The sequence below is a fragment of the Syngnathus typhle genome, linkage group LG7 (assembly GCF_033458585.1).
Source record: "Syngnathus typhle isolate RoL2023-S1 ecotype Sweden linkage group LG7, RoL_Styp_1.0, whole genome shotgun sequence".
Taxonomy (NCBI): Eukaryota; Metazoa; Chordata; class Actinopteri; order Syngnathiformes; family Syngnathidae; genus Syngnathus; species Syngnathus typhle.
In genome coordinates this window covers 5,154,167-5,165,154 of record NC_083744.1, presented here as the reverse complement: position 1 = coordinate 5,165,154, position 10,988 = coordinate 5,154,167, and the positions used below count along the sequence as shown (strand labels likewise).

The window sequence follows — 10,988 nt, the reverse complement described above, 5'->3', positions numbered from 1 at the left end:
AGGCTGAGGAGTGTAATTCCCCTGTAATTGGAACACCCTTCTTAAAGAGGGGAACCACCACCCCAGTCTGCCAATCCAGAGGCACTGTCCCCGATGTCCACGCGATGCTGTAGAGACGTGTCAGCCATGACAGCCCCACAACATCCAGAGCCCTTAAGAAATCCGGGCGGATCTCATCCACCCCCGGGGCCTTGCCACCGAGGAGTTTTTTAACTACCTCAGTGACTTCAACCCCAGAGATTGGAGAGTCCGCCTCAGAGTCCCCAGGCCCTGCCTCCACAATGGAAGGCGTGTCGGTGGAATTGAGGAGGTCTTCAAAGTATTCTCCCCACCGACACACGACGTCCCGAGTCAAGGTCAGCAGCACGCCATCTCCACTGTAAACAGTGTTGACGTTGCACTGCTTCCCCCTCCTGAGACGCCGGATGGTGGACCAGAATTTCCTCGAAGCCGTCCGGAAGTCATTCTCCATGGCCTCGACAAACTCCTCCCACGCCCGGGTTTTTGCTTCAACATCCGCCGAAGCCGCGTTCTGCTTGGCCATCCGGTACCTGTCAGCTGCCTCGGGAGTCCCGCAGGCCAAAACGGCCCGATAGAACTCCTTCAGCTTGACGGCATCCCTTACCGCCGGTGTCTACCAGCGGGTTCGGGGATTGCCGCCACGACAGGCACCAACGACCTTACGGCCACAGCTCCGGTCGGCCGCCTCAACAATGGAGGCGCGGAACAAGGTCCACTCGGACTCAATGTCCCCCGCCTCCCCCGGGACGTGGGAAAAGTTCTGCCGGAGGTGGGAGTTGAAGCTCTTCCTGACAGGGGATTCCGCCAGACGTTCCCAGCAGACCCTCACAGAACGTTTGGGTCTGCCAGGTCGGACCGGCATCTTCCCCCACCATCGGAGCCAACCCACCACCAGGTGGTGATCAGTTGACAGCTCCGCCCCTCTCTTCGCCCGAGTGTCCAAAACATGCGGCCGCAAATCCGATGACACGACTACAAAGTAGATCATCGAACTGCGGCCTAGGGTGTCCTGGTGCCAAGTGCACACATGGACACCCTTATGTTTGAACATGGTGTTCATTATAGAAAATCCGTGTCGAGCACAGAAGTCCAATAATAGAACACTGCTCGGGTTTAGGTCGGGGGGGCCGTTCCTCCCAATCACGCCCTTCCAGGTCTCACTGTCATTGCCCACGTGAGCATTGAAGTTACCCAGTAGAACGATGGAGTCCCCAGAAGGAGCGCTCTCCAGCACCTCCTCCAGGGACTCCAAAAAGGGTGGGTACTCTGAGCTGCCGTTTGGTGCATAGACACAAACAACAGTCAGGACCCGTCCCACCACCCGAAGGCGGAGGGAGGCTACCCTCTCGTTCACCGGGGTGAACCCCAATGTGCAGGCGCCCAGCCGGGGGGCAATAAGTATACCCACACCTGCTCGACGCCTCTCACCGTGGGCAACTCCAGAGTGGAAGAGAGTCCAGCCCCTCTCGAGAGGGCTTGTACCGGAACCCAAACTGTGCGTGGAGGCAAGTCCGACTATATCTAGTCAGAACTTTTCTGCCTCGCACACCAGCTCGGGCTCCTTTCCAGCCAGAGAGGTGACATTCCATGTCCCAAGACCCAGCTTCCGCAGCCAGGGATCAGACCGCCAAGGTCCCTGCCTTTGGCCGCCGCCCAGCTTGCAATGCACCCAACCCCTTTGGCCCCTCCCACAGGTGGTGAGCCCATGGGAAGGGGGACCCACGTTTCCTTTTCGGGCTGAGCCCGGCTGGGCCCCATGGGCGAAGGCCCGGCCACCAGACGCTCGCCTTCGAGCCCCGCCTCCAGGCCTGGCTCCAGAGGGGGGCCCCGGTGACCCGCGTCCGGGCGAGGGAAAACGAGATCCAATAATTGTTTTCATCATAAGGGGCTAATGTGAGCCGTGCTTTGTCTGGCCCCTCACCTAGGACCCGTTTGCCATGGGTGATCCTACCAGGGGCATGAAGCCTCAGACAACATGGCTCCTAGGATCATAGGGGCACGCAAACCCCTCCAACACGATAAGGTGACGACTCACGGCCTGCTGTGATTCATTCACGATACATCGCGATATAGTGCTCTACGATCGATTTTTTTTTTTTTTAAATAAAAAATATAGAACAATATCCTGATTTATAACAATTCATACGCAAAATCAACAAGGTACTGCAAACTCTTTATTTAGGAAATTACAAGAGTATTGTAGTATACAAAGTGCTTATTTTAACACTGAAATTTGATGTCGTGTTTTTTCTTTAAATGTGCGGCGAGATTTGTGCTCCCTGAATATTTGATCACCGCATGGCAGGATTTACAAACTGCACGTGTCTTGCCCGTTGAGCCATCTTTTCTTTGGAATCCAAAGTGCTTCCAAACGATTTCTGGGGACTCGCGGTGAAAGTTTTTCTTCGCTTGATTTCATTTGTGTGGCGGGCTCCATCTAGTGTTGAAACTGAGAAGTGAGCTCAAGCTTCTTGTATTCAGTTATGTTTTCAGAATTTGCTGCGGGCCAATAAAAACTGGACCGCGGGCCAGCTTGGACACCCCTGCCATAGACAATCCCTCTGACGTAAGGGCGCCAGAACGGTGTATATGATTGGCAGATGTTCAGGCCAATGACAGAGCTTGTTGTTGCACCGAAGCAGTGTCGTCACCTTAGACGTTGTCTCCCTCTAGCGTTAAAGCAACAAACCCACCCCATAAAATAAACATGTCAAATTTGGCTTCTCTCGAAGAAGAAAGTACCTCCTCCTCTGCTGTTGAGCAACTACTGTAGATCTCAAACAGACTGGATACGTGATCCTCCATATATTACTCAGCGAAATCATTCCTACGCGCAAGCAAGACAGCGAGAGAGCTTGTTAGCTATCACGCTAGCCAGTCGTAGTCGGGGTTAACCGACCTACTTCCTAACCTCTCTTACATCATCACACCTGGGAAGTAGTGGCTCCAAAAAGCCGACGTTTTTACTTCACACAAACGGCAGTGCAGTATTAGTATGTCAACAGGCGGACCTGTCACATTGAACTAGTGAGAATTGAAACACTTTCTCTCCAAGCAAGGGAGCTGTCAAGACTGCAGCTGGTTTCGTCATTCCTCGTGAGTAGAACCAGAAATATTTGTGTGTTTTTTTTAAATGCTGCTGCTCTGTTTGTTACACTTTGTCTTTGCCGAATTGCACAGCAAGAGAAATATTATTTGTCAAAGTTGTAACTCTACCATATTTCGTTTCCTTGATAGTCATTTGATGAGGGGGATTGTGACGCTGTCCCAGGCCTAGCATATGCTAGTTATCATGCTCACATAACCTATATTTCAATTTTTTACCTCTTTATTCTAGATGTGTGTGTGTACGAATATATTTAAAACCAATATTCCAGTCAGTCGTTGTATTGTTGAACTGACAAACGGCTTAAATTGCAGTCTTGATTAGCCGATGACCTGGTGTGCTAATGCTAACCGTGACGCTGTAGTTATGAAATGCTTTAGCTTTGCACGCCATCGTCTCCGATGACAGCAAACTGCTTATATAACCACTTTGTGCTCTAAAATGTGCTTTTAGGATTTTGACACAAAAGAGGAGTAATGTCTTGTCCGTGTACTTCGGCTGCAAGGTTGTTGATAAATACAGCTCATAGAGGTAAGGAATACTCGCGCTGCATGACATTGTTGTTTTGCTAAATTGTAGCCTGAAAGTAGGTCTCAAGCTAACAATCAGATGACAGTTTGTCATCAGCATGTATGTCATCAATCGATTTTTTTAAGTAACGCGTTTGACACGCGAACCGATTGTAATGAAATGTCACAAGGTAATTTTAAGTTATTCCGAATCATTGTGACTTTGACGACGTGTTACCCACAACGCGATGGCTACATAATCGTTGAGGCACAGTCATTAGTGTTACTTTTGAGCGAAGGCAAGAGGTTACTGGAGTTGCCAAAAGAAAATAATATTGTTGCTTTAGAATAATAAGACTCACGTCAAGTAAAAAAAAGAAAGCTCCAAATATTAACTTGTGTAGTAAATATTGTAACCATTGAAGTACTTACCTAATGGCGTCTTTTTTTTTTTTTTCATTTCTTTTTTTTTAAATCAGCATGAATGTCAAATGGACCAACATATAAATGTGCATTTTCAGATATTGTCCGACATGTTACTTTGAACAGTGACAACCACAAACAAAAATCACAAATTCTTGTATTTTTTTTTTTTAATAGCTCTTACAGTTGTTGGGAGAAGTTTAGTTTTAGTCATTTTGAGTCAAAGGGTCCGTTGCTCTCTCCACTCTAGGCTTGTCCTGCTCCCGCTTGCAGTTTTATTCTCTGAGTCGTCATGGTTCCAGAGACGCCCATCTACAGCCGCGTGTGCGAGTGAGATCGTTTTCCGAGACTGCCGTTTGCTTTGCCTCCAAAGATGGCAGCACAAAGGACACAGGGAACGATGGTGGCAAGGTAATCTTTTGGAACCTATTCTCGTTTCCTGGAAATGGTGGTAACGCACGGCAACATGACATCACGTTTACACAGAAAAGCATCAGTGAGGCGAAGAGGGCCTCGGGTTCTGGAGGATCTGGTAAGGGAGGAAGTCAGCTCCGTTGCCCCAAATGTGGAGACCCCTGCACGCATGTGGAAACCTTTGTTTGTGAGTAAACATGAAAGTAGCATAAACTGGCTAGTCTGGAGTGAGCATTTAGCAAAAGATGAGTCCATAGCCATGACGTTTCTTTTGAATACACTAAATTGGATTGTGGGCTTGCACCACTTCTGCACAGCCGTGTTGTAACGTTTATGCAAGACTCAGACGCTGATATGTGACAATGGCCTGTTGCTGCATTCCAGACTTCTTGCAAGTAGGATAAATATACCACGTGAATTTTCTAGGTTGGACCGCAAAGCATACCAGCACAGAGTAAACAAACCACATAGCTGATGACTTCAAGCGTGCTTTTTAAGAGCCCATAATTTTGTAACTGCTATTTTCTGTTTGATTCACGATTGGAATATTTGTTGTTGTTGTTGTTGTTGTTTTAAACTTTCAAAATGTTCCAGCAGTATATCATTCTCTGTCTTGATGTCTCTTTCAAGCATCAACACGATTTGTCAAATGTGAGAAATGCCACCACTTTTTTGTGGTCTTGTCCGAGACGGACTCCAAGAAGGGACTAAACAAAGAGCCCGAGTCTGCTGCAGAGGCTGTCAAACTGGCTTTTGCACAGAAACCACCTCCTCCCCCCAAGAAGGTAATAAACAAAGCAAATGAATGAAATTAGTGCCATTCCCGATATCAAGTGCATGTTACATTCAAGCTGATTGCACCTTCTCCAGATATATGCTTACCTCGACAAATATGTGGTGGGCCAGTCCTATGCTAAGAAGGTGCTGGCCGTGGCTGTGTACAATCACTACAAGCGCATCTACAACAACATCCCTGCCGGCAGTCGCCAGCAAGTGGAGGTGGAAAAGCAACCCTCCCTGACACCTCGGGGTCAGTACTGCATTTTTGCAAAATTATCTTTCCTTTGGTAGCTTTGTTTTTAAGGAACCAAATTGTACCTGGAATATGAGGCAGATTGAAAGTGAAGGCGTTTGCATCACGGGTGTCGAGTGCAGTCGAGTGTTGCCTACTTGTTAAAACCGGAAACGATTAAGACGGTTGCATCATTTTGCATCACTCGTTGGCTGTATAATTTGGCATTTGTTCAATAATGATATCACACAGTCCAAACTGCATTGTTGGCGCCGCGTTGCCGAGGCGTGTAGTGCTAATGATAATATTGATGTGAGCACTTTGATCCTCCCTCTGTAGAGCTAGAGATGAGAAGACGCGAAGATGAATACAGATTCACAAGTAAGTGATCGGCCTGCCGTCACTATTTCTGTCCATCACATAGCTTTTATTGCTTTGCTTTTTTTAACTGCCATGTATTGTACAAATGCCAACATTTTACAGCCCTGATTTTGTTTTTTGACAGCATCTATTGATTGAACGATTTCAATCAGTAAATGATTTTGAAGAAAATAAATCATTATTTTAGGAGACGTTTACATCTTAGGGCAGCAAGAAAATACAATCGTGAGTCAAACTTTGAAATGGCACAGCAAAATGCACAGTGTAACGTAAATAAAATGAAGAATGGAGTTTATTAGAGTTATTGTCACGACACGACCAAACCTTCAGTTCTAGTTGTACTTAAAAGTGAGCGTATACTACCAGTCTACTTCTCACAGTGTTAAATTATACTTTGTGGCCTGACCTGTCCCCCAACAAGATATCACAACTGTGCCAGTTAATCGGCACACAATCAGATAAAGTATCCAGATGACCTACATTCACATCTGTACTTTGCTATTTACAATCCTGCTCTGCTCACATTACACATCCACGCTGGCACAGACTCTGGCATGTGTATTTCTAGACCACTTCATATCACTGCCTGCATTGAGTGAATGAAGAAATACCCATTTTACAATTTTGGAAAACTTTGCATTTGTTTTTGTCATTTGTGAAATGTCTTCTCAGAAACAAAATAAAACTGTCTTTAGATGTAACCACCACATTTTGTTTTGTGGTTGCAGAGCTTCTGCAGATTGCAGGGATCAGCCCCCACGGCAACGCTTTGGGAGCTTCCATGCAGCAGCAGAGCAGCCAGCAGGCGCCCCAAGAGAAACGAGGCGGCGAGGTCTTGGACTCCACACACGCCGACATTAAACTGGAGAAGAGCAACATCATACTTCTCGGTCCAACTGGCTCAGGTAGCGTATTCTCGCAATGTTCCGCCGCTCGCCTCTCACAGATTGTTGACCGCAAAGCAGACAAGCCGGATTAATGGAAACGCAAAATGGCTTCCAGTGAATGTGCTGCTGTATATTTTCACAGGGAAAACGTTGTTGGCGCAGACGCTGGCTCGCTGCCTGGATGTTCCCTTTGCGATATGCGACTGCACCACTCTCACTCAAGCCGGATACGTGGGAGAAGACATTGAGTCGGTTATTGCCAAACTGCTGCAAGATGCCAACTACTCTGTGGAGAAAGCGCAGCAAGGTGGTTGGCCACTCGCTAACAACAACCTGATGAGCACCAAGTAATATGGAAGGTGTCATTAAATAATTGATAAAAAAAAAAAAAAAAAGGAAATTGAGTTATTACAGGAAAAGATACACGATTTGGAGCTTTGACTTTGATATATTGACCAACTTGGATGTCTTTATATGCAGGTATCGTGTTTCTGGATGAGGTGGACAAGATTGGCAGCGTGCCGGGCATCCATCAACTGAGGGATGTGGGAGGAGAGGGAGTCCAACAGGTCAGAATTTGTATTCCAAAATAACAAATGTACTTGAATGTAAAATATAACTTATCCAGACACTATATAAACCTTCATTCTCCAGGCTGTTAGGATCCTGAACTCTCTCCCCCCTTCTGCGTAGCGTCCTATACTTTTGCGCTATATTCTGACTGTCTGCTGTATGCACACTTGCTCCATTTTTGCTCCTGTTATTTGTTTATTTATTATTTATTCATCACTTTTATTTATTCATTGTTTGTGCCTTCTTGTTTTTATTTTTTTGTGTGTTGTTTACTTGTATGTATATTGTGTACTATGTCTTGTCACCGTGGGATAGTGGGAATGTTATTTCAATTTCTTTGTGTGTCTTGGCATGTGAAGAAATTGCCAATAAAGCAGACTTTGATTTTGATATAAAGAATGTTAAACACATGTTTAAAAAAAAAAAAATCATGCCGACCAAATTAAAATGAAGACTGACTTTGTATTTTTGTCTTCCTGGCAGGGGTTGCTTAAACTCTTAGAGGGTACGATTGTGAACGTTCCTGAGAAAAACTCCAGGAAGCTGAGAGGAGAGACCGTGCAGGTGGACACAACAAACATCCTGTTTGTTGCCTCCGGTGCCTTCAACGGACTTGACAGAATCATAAGCAGAAGAAAGAACGAGAAGGTAACTTCTACATGGGTGTCCACAGAGATGTGGTGCGTTTGTTTTTCGTACGCTTTTACTTTAACAGTTGTCATTCCTTACAGTATTTAGGCTTCGGAACTCCTTCCAATCTGGGCAAAGGTCGTCGTGCGGCAGCCGCGGCCGACCTAGCCAACACCAGCGGCGAGACGGACACGGTGGCCGAGATCGAGGAGAAGGACAGGCTGCTGAAGCACGTGGAGGCCAGAGACCTGATTGAATTTGGAATGATCCCAGAGTTCGTGGGCCGTCTTCCTGTGGTGGTTCCGCTCCACAGCCTGGATGAAGAAACACTCGTCCGTATCCTGACGGAGCCTCGCAACGCTGTGGTGCCGCAGTACCAAGCGCTCTTCAGCATGGATAAAGTAAGAGAGCAGCAGCTTTGTGAATAATTATCGCAGATGTTTCCAGCGTAAAAGAACTGTTTTTGGTTTCAGTGCGAACTCAATGTGACCCAAGATGCCTTGAAGGCCATCGCTCGCATGGCTCTGGAGAGAAAAACTGGAGCTCGTGGGCTTAGATCAATTATGGTGTGTATGTCTGACTTGTTTGTTTGTCATTTTGGGTTCCTTTTATTTTCTCCACATTTATTGTTTGGGGTGAATCCATGAATCTTCATGTCAAAGCAGAACTAACTATTGTAGAATACCGCCTTCAAGTAGACAAAATAATACCTGCACCTGCCATTCTTTAATTAAATACACTATGCATTACTGTAATTGTCTAAACCTGAGTTAAAAAAAGCTGTTTATTATCCACCACAGGAAAAGCTTCTCCTGGAGCCAATGTTTGAGGTGCCGCATTCTGACATCATGGCTGTCGAGTTGAACAAAGACGTCGTCCATGGGAAGACCCAGCCCCGATACATCAGGTCAGCGTCGCTTTCAATGAGCAGATGTGTTCACCGTAAATATTATATATCTTTAGCTACTCTGACAAACGTTTCACAAGCACAATAATCAGAAACCGATTTTTAGACTTGTTGAACCCAAAATATTTGCACTTTAATTCACAGGCTGACGTTGTGTTTCTGCTTTTTGTCGTAAACCTAAACGAGCTTCTCGCGTGTGTTTCAGAACTCCGGCCAAGGAGCAGGCAGAAGAGGACTATGATTCAGGCATCGAGGAGGAGAACTGGCCTCGACAGGCGGACGCTGCGAACAACTGAACCACGTCATCCATTTCACATAAAGACAGTTTGTGATAGCAACTCCGGGTTTTCCCGGAGGCCCCACAAACAAAATAGGGACATTTTATTAGGGATAATGAAGGCGGTTGTGACCGAGGATGTTATCTTGAACAAGTAGTGTAACAACCTTGGGTCCTGTCTGTCTGTGCGTGTGTGTGCGTGAGTGTGTGTGCGCGTGTGCCAGCGAGCGTGTGTCGTGCAGCATACTCGCAGGTTGGACCTTTATACAATTATTTCAATCTCTGGTGATTGTTAAGATTTTATCTATATAAAGATAATACATTTTTTATTCGTGAGAACGTTTGTAGTAAGGTCATATTGTTTCCTTCTTGTGACCAGCAGCCCCTGGAAAAGGGAAACAAAATAGATGGCACCCAAAAACTGATGCATGGAGGGGGCGGGGGCATGTCAAGTTATGCCTTATATTACAGGGCATGATATTCCATGTCAATATTTTGATGATAGTCTCTTTAGCACCATTATCATAATGGCATCCGCACTGTTAGTACAATTGAGTCGTCAATGTACTGCACTGCTTTAATGCAGTAATGTGGAAAATGATTTTGCTGACCGTACAAAAAAAAAAAGAAATCAAGTAACACGAGCGGCTCAACAAACAACCTGTGAGAAGCGATGGGGAGCTTTTAAGCAGCCACAATGGTTACTGGTTCTTCATGTTTGGTGTTCAGTCCACTTTTTAGGAAATAGACTGTATATACATGCATGTGTTTCTCTTGCTTTTGTTAGGCTGTTTAGCAAAAAAGGGTTTAAGTCTGACATTTAAAAGTTTTATGTGTTTATTTCTCTTTACATTCTTAAGATTCGCCATCACGCCAAATTATCTCCTGAAACAAAATGTAGAGGACAACCGTAAAGACTTTATAGTTACTTTTATGTCTTTTCACGCACCTTTTTAGTGTCGTCATATTCTGTTGCTATCGAGCGGTCTTTCGTTAAGACTGAACCATGCTGCTTGTATTCCTAAAATGTGCTATGACATCATTAAACTAGACCTGATCTCCCTGCTTTTAAGCTTCCTTTCCTTTCTAAAATGTTGTCTGTTACAGAACACCATTGTGAAGCCCACAAACAATGTAATTGTTGAAAAATGAAATAAAATTTATATCTGGATAGATTTGAACCAGCAGTGTGTTTGATATGTGGTGGGTCGCTGATTTCACCTGTGACCTTTGACCATGATATTTCCCGAATAAAGTGGCCTGTTATTAGGTACACTTGAAAATGGCGGTGTACCTAATAGGGGTGTCGACCTCCAGCACTTAACGAGGGTTTGTTAGAACGAATCTTTTGAGTGAACTGATTCTAAAGATTCAGTTCACTTAAAAGAACTGGAATGCACATCACCATCGCTCAATTAGTGAGGATTTAATCTTCTTAATGTCGTCGCTATTTACAATGTAAATGTACGTCACTGCTTTTGCAAGTGTGCTTCCATTTGTGTGTTGGTACCTTTATATAATCTGCTAATCTGTGGAAAATGATGCCCTTGTCGTTTCTTCCTGAAGCCTAACCTTAATCCCCCCTCGTGTCTATATTAAAAGTTCCATTTAAAAATGGATGTTAATAGGTATAATAGAGATGCAGATGAGAACAAAATTGTTAAAAGTATAAAAATTGACATATTTTACTGTGTACAAGTAGACATTATCAGAAACATTTTATTTTAATATCAACATTTGGAATTATTAGAATTAAAAATACTCTTTTTTTTATTCGCCCTTCTGGTCAAGGTTACAATCTTATTGGTAAACAAGCTCTGAGATAATGCAGCTTAGTGAGCTTTAAAC

General features: G+C 44.9%; 1 protein-coding gene across 2 annotated transcripts; it reads left to right on the top strand.

Moving 5' to 3' along the window:
• The first annotated feature begins 2,704 nt into the window (after positions 1–2,704).
• Positions 2,705–10,321, top strand: clpxb (caseinolytic mitochondrial matrix peptidase chaperone subunit Xb). 2 transcript variants are annotated; one of them, XM_061283206.1, is made up of 15 exons: positions 2,705–3,117; positions 3,581–3,658; positions 4,310–4,470; positions 4,546–4,660; positions 5,104–5,258; positions 5,344–5,503; positions 5,825–5,866; positions 6,595–6,771; positions 6,896–7,060; positions 7,234–7,322; positions 7,810–7,974; positions 8,058–8,357; positions 8,430–8,522; positions 8,757–8,863; positions 9,069–10,321. In XM_061283206.1, the coding sequence occupies exons 2-15, from the start codon at positions 3,604–3,606 to the stop codon at positions 9,157–9,159; spliced, it is 1,875 nt and encodes a 624-aa protein (XP_061139190.1). In that variant the 5' UTR covers positions 2,705–3,117; positions 3,581–3,603; the 3' UTR covers positions 9,160–10,321. The 2 variants fall into 2 exon arrangements, with proteins under 2 accessions (XP_061139190.1, XP_061139193.1); XM_061283209.1 differs by lacking the exon at positions 5,825–5,866.
• Positions 10,322–10,988: the final 667 nt, after the last annotated feature.